Source organism: Phascolarctos cinereus, unplaced genomic scaffold, assembly GCF_003287225.1.
Source record: "Phascolarctos cinereus isolate Bilbo 61053 unplaced genomic scaffold, phaCin_HiC Scaffold_1;HRSCAF=81, whole genome shotgun sequence".
In the NCBI taxonomy this organism is placed as follows: Eukaryota; Metazoa; Chordata; class Mammalia; order Diprotodontia; family Phascolarctidae; genus Phascolarctos; species Phascolarctos cinereus.
The window spans coordinates 263,342,035-263,361,280 of record NW_027555514.1 but is presented as its reverse complement, the minus strand read 5'-3'; the positions used below and the strand labels follow the sequence as shown (position 1 = coordinate 263,361,280).

The 19,246-nt window shown below is 42.6% G+C and overlaps 1 protein-coding gene across 2 annotated transcripts in view; it reads right to left on the bottom strand.

Annotated features, from left to right (window-relative positions):
- The window catches only part of PLXNC1 (plexin C1), a 229,315-nt gene that overhangs the window by 63,700 nt on the left and 146,369 nt on the right, over positions 1-19,246 (bottom strand). For both annotated transcript variants that reach the window (XM_021006436.2, XM_021006435.2), the window contains exons 18-21: positions 18,057-18,095; positions 17,664-17,788; positions 12,222-12,420; positions 5,853-5,999 (exon numbers count right to left, since the gene is read on the bottom strand). In XM_021006436.2, coding sequence (XP_020862095.1) covers positions 5,853-5,999; positions 12,222-12,420; positions 17,664-17,788; positions 18,057-18,095 — 510 coding nt within the window. The remainder of the gene's footprint in view (positions 1-5,852; positions 6,000-12,221; positions 12,421-17,663; positions 17,789-18,056; positions 18,096-19,246) is intronic.

Here is a 19,246-nt window from a genome sequence, read left to right as displayed (position 1 = left end):
TATTTCCAGATATGCCAGTTCCCTCACCTCAACCCCTCAAAACGAGTCTTCCTTATAACAGCGACTAAGTTACCTGAGAGCAAGTGATGCCATGACTGCCGCTGAGAGGGCGTCTAATACTCTCCCCCTGTAGTCCCCCGCCTCTCTACCAGAGGGAGGAGAGGTGTCCTTGTTTCTTCTCCAAGGCAGCTAGGTGGTGTAGTGGATGGAGTGTTAGGCCAGGTCAGGAGAACCCGAGTTCAAATGTGGCCTTGGACCATTACTAGCTGTGTGACCCTGGGCAAGTCACTTCACCACTCTGTGCCTCAGTTTCCACATCTGTAAAATGGGAGTAATAACAGCACCCCCCCCCCAGGGTTATGGTGAGAATCAAACAAGATGGTTGTGAAGTGTTCCTCAAAGTGCCTGGAACACAGCAGGTGCTTTATAAATGCTTATTCTCTTCCTTTCATTTTCAGAAAGTATGCCGCCCTGAAAATATTTCCCCTTGTAAACATAACTTGGGGATACTTGGAGAAGAACAGGGTAAGGAAAAGATTTGGAGTCAGATGACCTGGATTCGAATCCTGCCTTTGCCACTTATTACCTGTGTGATCTTTGGTAGGTCACTTAACTTCTTTCTGGCCCTCAGGTTTGTGTAAAATAAGGGGGTTAAACCAGGGGGGCATCTATGGTCCTTTCTGGGCAGCCAGATGGCACCAGAGTGCACAGAATGCTGGGCCTGGACTCTGGAAGACCCGAGTTCAAATCTGGCCTCAGACACTTACTAGCTGTGTGATCCTGGGCAAGTCACTTAACTGTTTGCCTCAGTTTCCTTATCTATAAAATGAGCTGGAGAAGGAAATGGCAAACCACTCTGGTATCTTTGCCAAGAAAACCCCAAATGGGGCCACAGAGAGGCAGACATGACTAAAAAAACAACTGAACAACCACACGCTCACTTCCAGCTCTCCATCAGCAGTGTTACCATTCTATGACTTGCGTTCAAATTCCAGCTCCGTGAGTACCCCAGCTAAAAGCAATTTTTCTTCTCCGTGACTCAGTTTCTTATCAGGAGAATGAAGTAATTGACTATATGACCTCTAAGGTCCCTCCCAGTTCTGAATCTATGATCCTATGGCTCCTTTTGGGGTTTACTCCAAGGATGACGGCAGTTTTAGCTACCTAGGTGGCACAGTAGAGAGAATGTTGGACTTGGAGTTAGGAGGGATGCGAGTTCAAGTCTTACCTCGACTATATGCTGGCTATGTGACCCTGAGCATGTCACTTAACTTCTCTCGGACTCAGTTTCCTCATCTGTAAAATGGGGATAACAACACTTCCTCCTGGGGGGTTGTGAGGGTCAAATGAGACGACACCCATAAGGCGCTGCACAAACCTTCTAGTGCTACACAGGGTGTCCCAAAAGTCCTAGTGCAGCTTTAAGTGATCAAAGTTTGATACTGCGCTCAGACTTCTGGGCCGCTGTATAAATGCTAGCTGTTATTATTACTATTATTTTAAGTACTTCTTGGGGTTATTACTCCAAGTGCGAGCTAGGTGGCACAGTGATGGGCTTGCAGTCAGGAAGGGCTGGGTTCAAACCCTGCCTCAAAATGTTCATTTGCCATGTGACCCTGATTAAGTCAAATGTAACCTCCCCGGGGAAGTTTCCTCATATGTAAAGTGAGCAGGTTGGACCTGACGTCCTCTGATCTGACTGCTTAGCCAGAAGAAAGGCTGATTCTGTCTTTGTCTACCTCCGACTCCCTCTCTGCCTCTGTCTCTCCCCTCCTCCCTCCTCCCTCTCTCCTCTCTTTCTCTGTCTTTCTTCCGTCTCTGTCTGTCCTCACTCTGACTCTGTCTTTTGTCTTGCTATGTTTTTCTGCCTCCCTCCCTCTGTCCCTCTCCCCCTTCCTTTTCCCTTTTCTCTTTCTCCTCTCTCTGACTCCATCCTTTTTCTCTCTCTGTGTCTCTGTCTCTGTCTTTCTCTGTGTGTCTGTATGTTTGTCTCTCTGTCTCTGTCTTTTGTCTGTCTCTAGGTCTGTCTGTGTCTCTCTGTGTCTCTGTCTCTCTCTCTGTGTCTCTGTATGTCTGTCTATCTCTCTGTCTTTCTGTGTGTCTCTGTCTCTCTCTCTCTATGTCTCTGTCTCTGTTTCTGTGTCTCTGTCTCTCTCTCTGTGTCTCTGTATGTCTGTCTAGCTCCTGCCTTTCTGTGTGTCTCTGTCTCTCTCTCTCTATGTCTCTGTCTCTGTTTCTGTGTCTCTGTCTCTCTCCAGTTATGATCCAGAACCAGATCATGCTTGTCAGCACATGACCCACGGAGAAGCCAGGGGCAGGGGGCCTGAAGCTGTAGCCAACAGCTCCTCTGGAGCCATCCTAATCTTAGAGGTGTGAAGCCTCCGTGTTACTCTGTCACATGGGCTGCCCCCTCTCTGCCTCCCTGGCAATCCTGACTCTGGCTTCTTATTTTAACCATGCCCTGAGTCCCAGCTCAGCCGTTTCAGGTCGCTAATATGACTTCCTCTGGCTTTCTGTTCATTCTCCGCCCCCCGCCCCCCCTCCTTGAGATAATTTCTTTCTTGGGTATGCCTCGATGGAACATGAGCCTCTACCAGCCCCTGACATTTTCAGAGATAACCACAGGAGGCTTTGGAAACCAAAGACTTCACAGATCACAGATTCAGAGCTGCTGGAGGGTGGGTGGGCTCTCAGGGGCCAGCACTTCCAAACTCCTCCTTTTACATGCCAGGAAACTGAGGCCATGCAAAGCTAAGCCAAACCTGGGCCCCGTTTAGGCCGATGAAGGAGAAAAAGGAAATAGGACAGACAGAGTGCAAGGAATTTACTATAGAGGAAATGCACTACTCAGTAGTTTCTCTGGACCTTCTGCTAATATCACACAATCATGGAAAACCTGACCAAGTCATGGGACTTTTCGACAACTTCCAACATAACCATCCACCACAAAAGAGAGCCTGGTCCGTGGTCAATAGAAACAGAAAGTAATTTTAAAAGCTGGGGCCCATGTAATAAATGAGAAGCCTGTTTCTTTTCCAGCTCACAAATCTCCATTTTCTCTACAGCCAAATTCCTCTTTGAAGGGAAGGATTCTTGTGGATTTCTGAAATGGTCATTATCTAATAGCCTCCCTCCCCAGGGCTTATAAGGAAATAAGAAGAGTCTTCATGAATTTCTCCAACATCAAATAACTCATGAGCCGAGTGTGAACAAATCAAAAACACATGACCTTAATTGGCTGTGAAATAAACAATATTTTAAAATGAAAGGGGAAAAAAATCTGCTCTGATGTAAAACATTAAAAAAAAACCCCAGCTTCAAACCTCAGAAATACCCTTCCTACCCAAGAAGTAACCCTCTCTCGCCTTCCCTTCCCCCCTACCTCGAGCCTTCTCACACCCTTCTTCTTCTGCTCTGATGCTGTTGACAAAACCAAAATATTGCTGGATTCCCCCGACCTATTTTTACTTTCAAATCATTTCTCTTTGGGGAATTTTTAGGGGTTTGGAACTAAACCAGCACACAGTCAGGTAAATACATGCAAAGCTCCCTCCTTAGCTTTTCATCTGAATGTCGAACAACATTCTACAAGAGTAGGCACCACCAGGCGTGGGTATGAGGAGTACCCAAGAGACGCTCTTCAGGAAAACCTTGTGGGGGAAGGGAGAGGAGGCTGGCTTTGGAGTCTGAGCAAAGTTCTGGGAAAACTGGCCTTTAATACACACATGCTGTGTGAGCATGGGGGGGTCAAGTCGCTGAAACTCTGGGTGCCTGTGTGTCCTCGTGTTTAAAAAAGAAAGGGTGAATGATCGCCACTCTACACAGCTCTAAGGGTCGCTGTGAGTCTTCAGTGAGATCATACATTGGGTCGTTGATCTTGAACTGTTACCAGTGCCCGGCTACTCAGTAAGTACCTTGTCTGCACCTACTGACACAAAGGTTGTCTCCCCCATTAGAATGTAAGCTTCTTGAGGGCCAGGGTCTATTTTTGCCTTCCTTTATGTCTCCAGTGCTTAGCACAGACCCTGATAACATAGCTTGTTGAGTGCCTGATTGATGGATGCTCTTAGAGGAGAGAATAGCCTTGTTCTTCTAGGCCCCAAAGGGCAGAACTAGAAATCACGGGTGGAAACTGCAGCTAGACAGATGTCAGCTCCATAGAAAGAGAAAATTCCTAACAGTCAGTGCTTTTCAAAAGTGCAATGGATTATATCACGAGGGAGCAGGTTTCCTACCTTACCAGGGGTCTTCAAGGGCAGGCCAGACAACCAGCTCAGATTCCCATTAGATCATATGACCTCTGAGAAGCCCTCCAGCTCAAAGATTCTATGTGTACTGGACTTTGGGTATTCAATGCTGCCTCAGCCACAAGCTGTGTGACCCAGGAGAAGCCAAACAACCTCTCTGTGCCTCAGTACCAGCACCCATCAACTAAAGAGGGTCAGACTCAATGTCCCCTCCAGCTTCTCAATCTATGATCCCAGGATTCTTTTACAGATGTTCCAGGAATCAAGCCCTACCACGAAAAGTACTCAATTATGCAGGATTTATAGATTCCATCTGGGGTTATGCTAGAATGAAATCGGCCCCAGAAGGGAGGCTAGAGACCAGGGCCACTTTAGGGGAAGATAATAGCCAGCATCTCCCCTGCCACGTGCGTCAGCAAAGCATCCTCCTTCCAGGAAGGGCCAGCCCACGTGGTGATAGTGACTGATGACCCCCAACAGCAGATACGGGGAATTTCATCCATAACAGACAGAAAGCATAACCAAAACACAGCCCAAGCCAAGATGGTGCCTTCTCCAATTAACGGGTGCATTCGTCCAAAACAATGCTGCCATGCTTGCTGTCCCAGGCAAAGCCACAAGAGAATCAGCAACCCGAGTGAGTAATACCAAAACCTCACTGCCATTTTTCAGTTCCTTCCCTTCCCCCCTCCCCCCAGCTCAAAAAGTGGGGAAGAGGCCCAGAGCCACTGCATGGATGTATATATTGCAGCTGGAGGTGCCCGTAATTCCCTGCCCCCCCCAACATACAGTCATCTCTTCCTCTAATCTGTCTTCATGATAAAGGGGGAGAGAATTCTTAAATGAACTTGGAATGAGTACCAGACTTGGCTCTCTCCGAGGTTCTGAACATCCCCCTATGTAACGAGCCAGGCTCTCTCTGTGGGAAGGGACACAGGGAGGGGGGAGTCCTCCTCCTCCACCTCCTCCTCCACGTGAAATCCCCCAAACAGCCAGCCTAGCCGCCGCCGCTCATTATTTACGGCATTACTCCAAAAGTAGTGATGAAATCACGGTATATTAAGTGCACGACACCCAACATTTGTAACTAATCCAAGGAAATAAAGTACGCGTGTCGTGTGGCACAGGAAACTCAAGCTGAATTAATCTCGTGTTATCGTTCTAAAATAAGCCCCAGTTCCGATTCAGCTGTGGCGCATCTTCACACATTGTCTCTCCGAGAAGAACAGTTTGAGAAATCCTGATTGCAATTACAAGGACTGAATAGGGAACTCTGTCTCTGTAGCTCCTCTGACAACACGGACAGCCATAAGCCATCCTGATATTAAAAACTTTGGAAATTGATGATTGCCCCAGACGTCATAAGATGGTCCTTCCTCCCCCTTGCATCCAAGTAATTAAAATCTATTATTTGAACACGGCGTTAATATTTTATCAACTATTGTTTTTAATTAACGAAATGGATGAGTCCTCTCACAGCAGGAATTATGGCCTTTCATTTTGATATGGTTTTCCCCCTCCCCCTTCTTTATCGGGTTCCCTCCCCCTTCCCCTCTACTGGTAAACACTTAGGCATTTGGAAAGAAAGAGTAACAGCAAACGTACCACAGTGCTGAATTCAGGCACTTGCCACAGGAGCCAATCCTCATTAAGGGTGTAGAGAGCTTTGGAAGTTATGACATCCACGGGACCTTTGTTTATCTTCTGGTTTAGGGTTGTCACAAGCAAATAGAAGGGCTCTCCAACAGTCTCCTTGGGAAGGAATGGTAGAAAAAACAACACGGTTAGTTTTTGGTGGGATCCAGTGCTTGGTCCAGGGGCAAGGTTTTTGTTAATGGCAGACTGAAGGGCGAAATGAAGCAGTGATTCCCAGTGACATATAGGAGCATCCCTGCCCCCCCACCTTGGTGGGGGGAAGACTTTCGTTTTATTTAGTCCAAGAACCTAAATCATGGGATTGTGGGATCATGGGATCCTAGATCTAAAGCTAGAAGAGACCCCCACAGCTCAACAAGTCAAAGACCTGCATTTTACAGATGGGGAAACTGAGGCTCCAAAGAGGGGCCTGAGATGGTGGTTATTGTTGGCGGTCCTTTGTTCTCAAAGACATCAGGTTTTAAGTGGCGAAGGAAGAATTTGAACCCAGATCTACTGATGCTAATTCTTTTTTCCAGTCACCTACCTACTGGCACAATACCATATACACATATTTGTGTGTATAATATTCTCTGTGTACGTGTGTGTACCATTGTGTATACGTGTGCATTGTATACACGTGCACATGTCTATACAGTTTTTGTATTATATGTATGTATTATATAGCATACATATGATGTGGATAGGGGTGGCCATGCTAATGAAATCACCTATGTATATACATGTATACAATACACGCTTATACATCTATATGCATATGCACAATAAACATGTAGCATATTTTATGTGTACACACATGTGTTTATATTATATCTACACATATGCAATAACCTATTTCTTATGCACATACATTTAAAAGGTATGTCATGAACACATATATTATACACATGCATGCACACACATGAACATATATACATAGCCTGTTTCTACCTCTCTGTTTGCGTGCACATGTTCCTATTTCTGTGTACAATATGCATGTGGTATTTTTTTACATGTACACATATATTTATATTATATATAATATATGTTACCTGTACATATATTTATACTGTATATATACATGCATAAAACATTTATGTATGCATATACATGTACAAATGCTTGTATTATTTACACAAACATGAACATATACACCATGACATTTCTAAATCTGTTTTTTTTTTATGTAAAACATTTCCATATCAGTCATTTGGACAAGAAAACTCAAATAAAAGGGGAAAAAGTGAAAGAAAGTGAAAAATAACACGTTTCGGTCTGTATTCAATCAATATCAGTTCTTTTTCTGGAGGTGGATAATATGCTTCATCACGAAAATGGGATTGTCTTGGATCATTACATTGCTGAGATAGCTAAGTCATTCACAATTCTTCATCAAACAACATTGCTGTTGCTATGTACAATGTTTTCCTAGTTCTGTTCACTTCACTCAGCATCAGTTCATGTAAGTCTTCCCAGGTTTTTCTGAAATCATCCTGTTTGTCATTTCTCAATAGTATTCCATCACAATCATATACCACAGCTCGTTTAGCCATTCCTCAACTGATGGCCATCCTTTCGACTTCCAATTCTTTGCCACCACAAAAAGAGCTGCTCTAAATATTTTTGTACACATGGGTCCTTTCCCCTTTTTTATGATGTTTTTGGGATACAGACCTATCAGTGGTATTGCTGGATCAAAGGGTACTACATCTCTATTTGTGTGCACAGGTCTTCCTATTTCTGAGCACAATATACATATGGTGTATTTTATGTGAATATGCACACATATATTTATATTTTACACACACATACATGCATGGGTACATACATAAATAGTAGAGAGGTATATACAATCAAGAAAGAAGACAGGCTGGTCCTTTAGCAAGAGTGAGGAATAATTGAAAGGTAGCCAGAATGTTCTGTTGATGGAATACTCAATCCTCAAAGCGTCTAAAGAAAGCAAGGAAGGCGCCCAGCATGGCGTGCAGGTGCCCCTTCTCCTCCCTACCCCAATGCATATTCTTGTGAGGACATGGACAAGAAGCATAGAGGAGTTTCTATATACATCACTAGAAGGAGAATGGACCCACATTGAGAAGATCACAGATCTCCTTGAGTATTCTGAGTATATATTAGAGCTACATGGATGAAGTTTCATAGTCTAGTGGATAGAAAGCTATCCTTGGATTTACTGTAAGACCTGGGTTCAAGTCTCGCCTCAGACACTCTCTAGCTGTGTGATCTCGGATAAGTCACTTAAGCTCTGTTTGCCTTAATCCACTGGAGAAAGAAATGGCAAACCATCCCAGCATCTTTGCCCAAAACCCCCCCATAAATTAGGGGGATTATGAAGAGTTGGACATGGTTGAACAACCCTCAGTGCCGAGAAACTCTCCAGGTCTTTTAGTCACAGAAGAGTTGGAGATCTGTACTGGTAGAGGGAGTTTCCTCAATGGGATGTTCCTTGTAACAATAAAATCACAACTCTGGACAAAAAAAATGGAGAGCTAAGAGCCACATTTTAGGGATTAGGTATCTAGTAATAACATACATTATAGAGTTTTAAAGTTTAGAAGGCACTTTCCACAAAACAATCCTATAAGGTGGTTGGTGTATTATTATTCCCATTTTATAGATCCGGAAAGTGAAGTTCGGAGAATTATTCTAGGTCACACAGCTAATGAATGGAAGGGCCAGGATTTGATCCCAAGGACCCAGGCCTCTTTCCATGACACTATATACTACTCCCCTGGTAATGACATCTGGATGCATCCCTGCATCTAAAGTTTAAAGATGGTTAATGTCCAACAGTAACAAATGGGTCTAGACCAAGATACGCTTCAACAAGAATCCTCTTCCCAGCATTGGATTCTAGATTCAGAGCTGGAAGGGACTTGAGAGGTCATCTAGGCCAACCCTCTCATTGTACAGATTTGGAAACTGAGGCCCAGAGAGGTTAACTGATTTGATGAAAGACATGCGGCAATTAAGTAATCCAACAAAGCTCATCTGAATCCAAATGTAATGTTCTTCTAGCTGTATCACCCAACAAATGACCATTTGCCTTTTCTTGAAGACCTTATACGAGAGGAACACCCTCTCTCCCCCGGCAACACATTCTACTATGGCATCATCCTAATTGCGAGGAAATTATCCCATATATTAACTTTAAATCAGCCTCGTGTATTTCCATTATTGTTCCAAGTCCTCCCTTCTTGGGCCAACCAAAATAAGCTGAATTTCTCCACACGTTACTCCTTCAAATACTTGAAGACAACTATTACATACTGGCCTTCCCAAGTCTTCTCTTTTCCAACTTAAAAGCTCCAAGTTCTTTCAACCAATGGCATGAACAGGAGGCTACATCAGCATCCAAAGAGTTGCCTTCTTTTGGACAATTTCCAATTTAATCAATGTCCTTCTGAGAAACGTCACCCAGAGCTAAATATGATACCGTAGAGGTAACCTGACTCAGGAAGAGCACAAAGGGGCTGTGACCTCCTCCCTGTGTCCTATGCAGTCTCTGATCACATTAGCTTTCTTGGTTGCTAGATGACATTGATTAGTTTTGTTCTTGTGCTCTACTAATACACTCAGATCTTCTTCAGACAAGCTGCTAACTATCTACAAATGGTATGCCTATTTAACTGTCCATTTTAGGAGTTCTTCTTCCAACACAATCCCATCCTGATGGCTTCTCATGATGTAGAAGTGATCCAGAGCCAGGGGACAAGCTCCTAATAAACTGGAAAGGCTTCAAAAATGGGCTGCCACTGAAGACTAAACTAACTAATTCTGAGAAATACCCACTTCCATTGCAAATCACGGATCCTTGAAGGCTTAAGGACTATCTGGACATCAAGATAGTAGTGAGATGGTTAAAAAAAAAACCAAAACACGCAAACCCAAACGCTAAATAATGTAACATGTAACCTCGGGGAATAAGAATAAACCAAAACTAATTCACCAATTTGCCAGGCTTAATAAACACCACTTCTTTTTTGCATGATTAAAGAACACAGTCCTCAATTAAATAAATCATTTGCCCTCATCTCCCACTGGTCCCCAGCTTAGTTCCTCTGTCTTCCAAGATGGCTCCCTTATCATTCCCCAAACATGGAATACTTATTCCGATCTCTATACCTTTGTTCATGATATACTCATCAGTCTTCTCGGTCAAGGAGAACCCAATTGTCTAGCCAGAGAGTCAAAGAATGGCATCTCTTTCTGTTTCTTTTAGGGGTTCCAGTTTCAGTTTGAGAATTTCTTGGGGAACATGAGAGGGTAAATGACTTGCCTAAGAAATAACTTTGCTGACTTACTATTATTGAGAATAGTTAAAATTCCAAAAAGATCATTTCAGTGTGCCTGGTAGAGTTAAAGCTCCTTGAAGGTAGGGAATGTTCTGGTTTTGTTTTTGTATCTTTGGTGGGGGGCATGAGGGGGAAAAATAAGCAATTATGTCATACCTACTGTGTGCCAGGCACTGCATTAAGTACCTTTACAAATATTATCTTACTTGATCCTCACAAAAACCCTACAAGATAGGTACTATTATTATTCCAATTTCACAGTTGAGGAAACTGAGGCAAACAGAGGTTAAGTGACCTGGCACATAGCACATACTTAATAAATACTCTGAGTTGAATTTAACAAGTTTCTAGGGCAAACAGTCTCAAACTTTTTGGTTTCAGAGCTCTTTTATACCTATAAATTATTGAGGGAACCCCCCCCCCAAGTTTTTGTTTACATGTGTTATATCTACTGATATTTTTACCATATTAGAAACAAAAATCTCCTTACAAAAACAGCTTTGACCTTGTAGACTCCCTGAAAGGGAGCTAGGGACCCCTGGGGGTCTTTGAGAACAGCAGCTCTAGGGCAACTCTGTAAGACTGCAAAATGAAAAGGAGAGGCCCCTCTATATCGGTAGAGAGCATTTTCTCAGTGGGAGTTTCTCATGTCAATAAAACCATACGTCTAATCCGAATCAATTAAATTGAATTAAAGGTAACCCAAAGGGCCATGGATGGATGGTGGGCATAAGCAGGGTGAAACATATTACCAAATTTTTCCACATACCCTAAGTGGTGTAAAAGATATTATTGATCGGAAAAGGAGAAGGCCGGTCATGTAGCAAGGGTGAGAGATAACAGCTGGAGGTTGGATAATCCAAGGTTTGCCCTGGGACCCATGAAATATTAAACAATCTCCAATAAGAACTCAAGTACACCGGATAAATAAAGGAGGGTTAATGGAAGGACAAGGATGAGTATCATACAGGAGGAAAAGTTTTGAATTGGATGAGATGATGATTATAGTGCAGTGATAAAGATATCAGGAATCCAACTAGGTCTTTAAGTATCAGATAAATAGGTGGGGAAAGGCTGATTTAATTAGCCTTTCTACCCAGGTATTGCTTGGGGGCAAGATGGATTGGTAGGAAAACATCATATGTCTTCTTTCAAGACAGCATTAAACATTAAAGTAAGCACAGCTGTGGATGCCACCCTCTATTTAGACCCACATCTCAGTCTTGTACTTAAATACTATTGTTGAAAATTAGTGGCATAGCAATACATCCTGTTCAAGGTTCAATTAAGTTCTAGGACTGGCTATAAATACACAGTTTTTCTTCTTGAAATGGGTGTAGAATGACATTAAAGAAGAAGAATAACTGCTGTAACAAATATCACTTTCCATTTCTTTACTTTGTTGTATTTTATTTATTTTTTACCAAAGACAAAATGCAGGGAAAGCATGGCTGAATTAAGTGGAGAGTTGGAAGTGATTTGAGAATGGTTTGAGACATCCAATTTCATTCTCTATCTGCCCACACAGCAACTCAAACTAGGCAAACGAGGGTCCTTAGGGGACCTGCTTTAATGACCAGTCAGATATTATTTGTAATTAGCATATCGATTGTTTTTATGTAAATGGATCTATCTCAAATGCCTCCAGCTATTTTTAAGTTCATTCTCTTTAATATTTTAGACATTCCCCCTCCTGTGCTGTAATTTTAAGGATGACTAGGAAAATGACGGGACTTAATTAATTTTAATTGATGGAGGCAAGGTACATCTAAAAAATGTCTTAATGTCTTTCTTCATAAAGAAATTATGTCTGGAAAAATGAATAATATCCACAAGATATTTGTTCTATGAGCAGCTTTCTTTTTTTTCCCTTGGCATCTCTCTGCTTGGGATTAGGGCCAAGACAGAAAAGCTGTTGTTTTGACATTATAGAGTACTCAGGGTCTGTACTGCAAAAGGAGTCAACGTATGCTAAAAATAAGCCCCGGTTGTCTTACCTCTGACACTGCAAAGATGATGCACTTACCCGGAGAAAGCCAGAGAGGCAAACAGACATCCAATTTGTGAGGAGCTTTTCGACAACAGACTCGGTCCGTCGGAGCATCAGCTTGGGCTGCATGTTACTCGACTGTTCCATCAGGTCTCGGGTCAGGACCTCAAGGATGCTGGTCAGGTAGACAAGCTTGGTCTGGAGGGCGATGGTCAGAAATGAAGCAAACAAACACCTAGAGGAGAAAGCGATGAGTAGTCAGCTGATGGGAGTGGATTCGGAGGTGAGTATGCCTAGAGGATGGACGCAACTTTGGCTCTGGATTTCTCATAAAAGCTTTGGGAGAGAATTCTGACCACCTTGCCCGATGTGGACTGAGCAAGCGGGGAGGGTCAACTCTTTACACAAGAGCCTGAGACACCTCTTACTTTATGGGCAAAGATGCCCCACTGATTGCCACTTAACCTAATGTTGCCAACACTGTGAGACAGATGACCAGAAATAGATTTCTTTTCTTCTTTGCCCTCCCAATTCTGATTTTATATAATTCTGAGGTTCCTTCAAAGCACAGGTCAGGAATCACCTCCCCCTACTTGAAGCCTTTCCTGATTCCACTCCCCACAATTTCTTTCTATTAATTCTGAATATATTTAGTATGTAAGGAAGTCATGGTGTGGTAGACAGAGAGCCCACTTTGAAGGCAGAGGAAGATCTGGGCTTGAGTCCCACTTCTGACACACAAAGACTGGGTGACCTGTGGGTAAATCACTTAATTTCTTGGACAAATCTTTTAAGACTAAGTTTAAGAGAAGGGGCTGACTGGCACTGGTAGAGGGAGTGTCCTAGATGAATGAACTCACAGGTCCTGTCACTATAGGGAGGTCTTTGTATGCCCAGGGACTAATACAGAATGTGGTACACAGGAGGTACTCAATAAAGATTTTGAACTGAATTGAGGAAACCAACGAATTCCTTTCTACTCCAGGGCTTTATCACGATGGGGAGTTGTTTTCATTCAGTCATTGTTCAACCCTTGGTGGCCCACTTGGGGTTTATTAGCAAAGATCCTGGAGTGGGTTGCTATTTCCTTTCCAGCTCATTTTACAGATGAGGAAACTGAGGCCAGCAGGATTAAGTGACTTGCACAGGGTCATACAGCTACAAAGTGTCTGAGGCTGGATTTGATCTGGAAGACTCAGGTTCCTGCCTCCAGACCCAGCCCTCTATGCCCTGTGGCACCACCCAGCCGCCCCAGGTTCTATGTTAGCTGGCCACAAGTTCTGATATTTATACAAAGTTTATATTGGCCTGGCCCTGGACTAAATAAGGCTTATCTGTGATACTGAATGCTGAGTGATGTATTTTTTTTTTGGCCATAGCAAAGGGCATAAGATACTGGACTTGGAGGCAGGAAGAATCGAGTTTGAATCCTGCCTCAGATATAAACTAGCTGTGCAATCCTGGGCAAGTTGACCTCTCAGCCTCTGTTTCCTTATTTGTAAAAGGGGGACAATGACAGTACCTACTGTCCAGACTTGTCATGAGAATCAAATGAGATTATATATGTAAATGCTGTACAAACTTTAAAGCACTCTACAAATGTGAGCTACTGTTATTATTTACTAGGTTTTGTTTTGGGTTTTTTTTGTTTGGCTAGGCAATGGGGTTAAGTGACTTGCCCAGGGTCACACAGCTAGTAACTGTCAAGTGTTCGGTCTGAAGTCGGATTTGAACTCAGGTCCTCCTGAATCCAGGGCCGGTGCTCTATCCACTGTGCCACCTAGCTGTCCTCTTATTTACTAGGTTTTAAAGGGATGGCAATAGACATCAGTGGAGAGAGTATTTAAACTGGTGAAATCAATCCAACCTGATCCTGTGAAATTCAGAGGAAGCTAGGTGGTGCTACAGTGCAGAGAGCGCTGTGCCTAAAGTCAGAAAAAGCCAAGTTCAAGTCTGACTTCAGCTACTTCCTAGTTGTATGACCCTGGGCAAGTCACTTAACTTCTTTCTGTCTCAGTTTCCTCAACTGAAAAAGAAGGATAATAACAGCACCTATCTTGTAAGGTTGTTGGGAGGACCAAATGAGATAATATTTGTAAAGTGCTCAGCACAGCGCCTAGCATACAGCAGGCGATGTATGTTTATTGTGCCCTTTCTCCCCTCCCCCATCCAATGAGCATTTATTAAGCACCTACCATCATAGGTGCTAAGGAACTAGGGCAAAACAAAAAAACAGTCCTCTTCCCTCAAGGAGTTTACATTCGACTGGGAAAGACACAAAGTACTCAAGTACTACTTTAAAAAAAAATAATTTTGAAAAATTTTTGTGAGTCTGAATTTGACAGAAATATGAGCATTTCCATATAAAAAGAACAGAAAAAGAAGACTGTGAAACCATGAATCTTGGTCACATACACCTCTTAAAACATACACACACATATATTATATACACACATACACACACATATACCACACACACACATATACACACATACACATATATACACACACATACACACACACACACATATATATATATACCACACATACATATATACACATACACACATATATTATACACACACACACACACACACACACACACACATTATCAATTCAGCACCTTAGTCCTAATGCTGGCCTGCTTGTCTCAACCACCTCCTGTTGTCTTCTGGGCGTTTTTAAATGTTTCACTGCCACATTTATCACTCTTTTTTCTTTCTTTCTTTTTCTTTTTGCATCACTAGTGCTACCCCTGCTCTCATGCCCAATTCTCCCCAGTGAATCTTTTTTTTTTTTTAAGAAAATCCTCCCTTGTAGACATAAGCATAGCCAAGTAAACAAATCCACACAGGCACCATCCATGTGACCACTGGAGGAGGGAGATGTGACAAAGAATTCGGCGGTTTAGAAAAGCTTCCTGTGGAGGCTGAGCTCTGAATGAAGAGGCAGAGGTGAGGACAGAAGGCATCTCAGGCACAAGGAAGTGCCGATGCAAAGACGGGGGTGGTACGTGGTGTGCCAAGTTCAGCACAAGGGGGCCAGTTCAGCTCAAAATCAAATTCTGCAAGCAGGGAATAATATGTAATAAACCACTCAAGCCTGACCCAACAGCAGGTAAAACTAATACTCTTTAAATATAAAATAGTAACAGGTTTGTGTAAAATGATATCCAGTCCATGAAATCATGCATCCTTGAAGCATCAATGTCTATTAAAATGATGATAAATTCAAGACTATGGATGACTTTAGAAAAAAAGGGGGGTAGGGGAGGCTGGTAGTGGATTGAAAATAGATCCAATGTAAGGCTGGTACTTTTAAGATGGTCAGATAACCAAAAAGAAATCTCCCAGGCACTGGGAAAGGGGGGAATTTCTTTGGAGGATTTGTGGGGACACAGATAAGAGTCTTACAGGGATGAAGAGTGGAAAAAAAGATCCCCACCCTCATGTCATCACACATCCATCTATTTATAAGTCATGTAATGCTTAAAAAAAAAAATCAGAAAATACTACTTCTGCTTTCTGAAGAAAGACTCATGCCTTTTCATGGGGTTGTAATGGTGTGCTTGAAAGGGCACAAGAGATTGTCTAAATGGTACAATAATGATGATGACGATGATGATGATGACAACTGGCATTTACATAATGCTCTAAGGTTTGAAAACTGATTTACAAATGTCATCTCATTCGAATTTCATGAAGGTTCTGTAGGCGAGGAAACTGAGGCAGACTGAGGTTAAGTGACTCATCATAGCTGTCTGGGGCTGAATTTGAACTCGGGACCTCCTGACTCCAGGTCCAGCACTCTGTCCAGTAAGTCGCCTAGCTATCTAGTTAGAACTGAAGGTTACATGATGCTTTGTGTCCTATGATTAATTTCATTGGTTTGAGGATTCCTCTACCAGTGTAGATTGGCACTTTTTTTTTTTGGCAAGGCAATGGGTGAAGTGACTTGCCCAGAGTCACACAGCTAGTAAGTGTCAAGTGTCTGAGGTCAGAATTGAACTCAGGGCCTCCTGAATCCAGTGCCGATGCTCTATCCACTGTGCCATCTAGCAGCCTCTGCAGATTGGCACCTTCTTTGCTTCTTACAGTCTTTGAGAGCTGCCTAGGGGCATGAGGGCATCAGTGATTTCCCCAGGGTGATAAAGCCAGTCTGTGACCAAGGCAGGACCTGAATCCAGGTAACTCTGACACTAAGGCCAGGTCTCTTCCTCCCACTAGATTACAGCTGTCTTGTTTTCTACGTAATACAGTCTTTAAATGCTAACCTTTCACTAATTTCTGACTTTGATGTCTCAGAGTGGTATACCAGAGTTGTATTCGCAAAGACTAGGACAGTGGAGCTCGGTTATTAAGGACGTATCATATGCTGGGCACTAGTGACAAAGAAAAACGAAACCCTCCTTATCCTCAAAAGGCTCACATTCTGAAAGGGGAGACGTGTTCACACGTGCAATGCACAGATAAGGCAAATTCAACACATAAACAGGGTCCCCTTGGTGTAGAGGGAAAGGGGAACCCAAGCAACCAGCGGTGGGGATGAAAGGCTTCCAGAGGATTGCACGAGTGAGCTGAGTACTGAAGGAAACCAAAGATTCCCCGAAGCAGAGCTGGGAAGGGAGGGCGTCCCAGGCTTGGGTGCCGGCTGGTATAAGGGCTTGAGGATGGGGTACCATGTGTGAGGCTACTTTGGTTGGCCCATAGACTGAATGGATGGGAACAAGCCAGATTTGATGAAACTGGAGAGGTGCCCAGAAACGGACTGTTGCCCAAGGACCACCCTACCTACATTTGGAAAGACTCATCACCACAGGATTTGCCCAATGGATGAACTGTTTTGGCCACAGTAATTCTCAATACCTCCACGGCAGAAGGGATCTTTTTTTTTTTAACCATTTTTTGTGTCTGGATCCTTTTGACCTTCTAGTGAAACTTATGGCCCCCATCTCAGAATGTTTTTAAATACATAAAATAAAATAAAAACAAAAGCTAGTGAAAGGAAATACGTCATTTCTTTTTTCCTCATCCAAGTTCATGGACCCCTTGAAATTTACGATGGGAGAATCTGTAGATTATAGATTAAGAATCCCCGCCCTAAGGCATGGAAGGGGCTACATCTCCATTGGTGGAGGCAGTATCCCTGTTGATGACATCATAGTTCTTTTGAGAGTTATCACAGTATATTGATTCAAATATATATATTTGATATATGTAATTCAAATATACATATTTGAATTGAATATATATATATATATATATATATATATATATATATTGAACCCAGTATACTGGATTCAAATCTCAGCTCAGCCACTTGTAAGTTCGAACAAGTCCCTTCATCTTTCTGGGCCTCAGTTTCCCCATCTGTACATGAAAGGAATGAACCAGATGACCACAAAGTTCCCTTTAAGCTCTAAATCTCTGATCCTATGAAGTATGGAAGACACACCAAGGTGGTTTGGCTTCTACATACCTGTCTTTCACGGAAAAACTCTTCTGCTTTTCAAGAGTATGAATAACAGTAACAAGAAAATTTCTGTTGCAGATTAATGCATCCAGAGCAGTGAGGCTTTCATTTTTTTCTCCCGGGTCTCGGCTCTGGAACACACAAATTTATTTATCTCTTTTTTCGGGGGAATAAAGCTAAACAGGATATTCATGGTGGGATTAGCTAACCAATGAATTGCTAATTTAATATTGAATTTATTGTACCAAAAAAAGGCAATGGATCAATTCTGAGCTGCTAATGATGATGACGATGATGATGATGATGATGATGATGATGATGCTGGGGGTGAGGTAGGGTTATTCTGCCTAAATGAATGCCCGTCTCCTGGCTAAAAAAAGCAAAAACTTAGCTACTTACGTGCATGTCTTCAGTGAAGATGTGGGTGAAGCCACCTGACTGAGGAGAAGAAGATACTTATATTATTCATGAGATGCACAGGAAATGAAAACCCCATTTTATTATACCAAAGTCAATTTTAATAAAGGAATGACACTATTTGCTAATCTTACGGGCCTAAGGGCTTATATTTGCTGTAAACCCTTACAATGCATAATAAATAATCATTCGGGATTCATGGGACACAACTGAATATTCCAGTTGGAACAAGAGCCACTTCATTATTCTCGTTTATTTATTTATTTATCCATCTGTTCATTCCTTCATTTTTTAATTTATTTTTTGAAGAGTGACGAGATAACTCCAGACCATAGCTACGGACACCAAGAGTTGAGATCAAGCAGATAAAAGGTATTGCTTATCACCGCTAATGGCTCCCATTTACACACTCCTTCATCTACACCATCTCCTTATAACCAAAAATCAGAGTTCAGACCCCACCCCTGGTGATGCTCATCTTGTGCTTTACAGTTAATGATATTCATCCTCAGTATTCAAAAGTAGAGGTTAACAACTGCGCAGTTGTGGACCCCAAAGTTTCTCTTCTGGAGCAGAAGTGGAAAGAATACTGTATTTAGTCACAGGACTTGGGCGTGCATCTCAGCTTGGCAGCTCATCACCTACGTGATTTTTCTCGCCTCTAGGTTTCTGTTTCTACATCTACAAAATGAATGGGTTGGACTAGATAAATAGACAGCCTGTGGGTCCTCTTTCAACTCTAAATCAATGATTCTGATTTTTTTTAAGAAAGTAATTTTATTTCTGTTTTTTAATTTAATATTTTATTTTTTCTCAATTACATGTAAAAACAATTTTCAGTCTTTTTTTTTCAACATTTGAGTTCTAAATTCTCCTCTGCCTCTCCTCCCCCACTCCATCCTCTGATCTTTACCAACTGATTTACAACAGACACAAAAGCCACAGTCAGAGTCTGACTCATTCCTTTTTTTTTTGAATGGAGGTGTGATTTCATAGAGTAGGTGCAGGGGGTCCCTGGTGAACAACAACTTCTACCCACACAGATCAGTATTTCCTCCTTGACTTCAGTCTGAGAGATTTGCCCAGGGCCACTAAAAGATCATGCCCTGCCCAAAGTCAAATAGCCAGGATCTAACCGACGGGGGACTCAATCCCAGGTCTTGGCTCCCTCC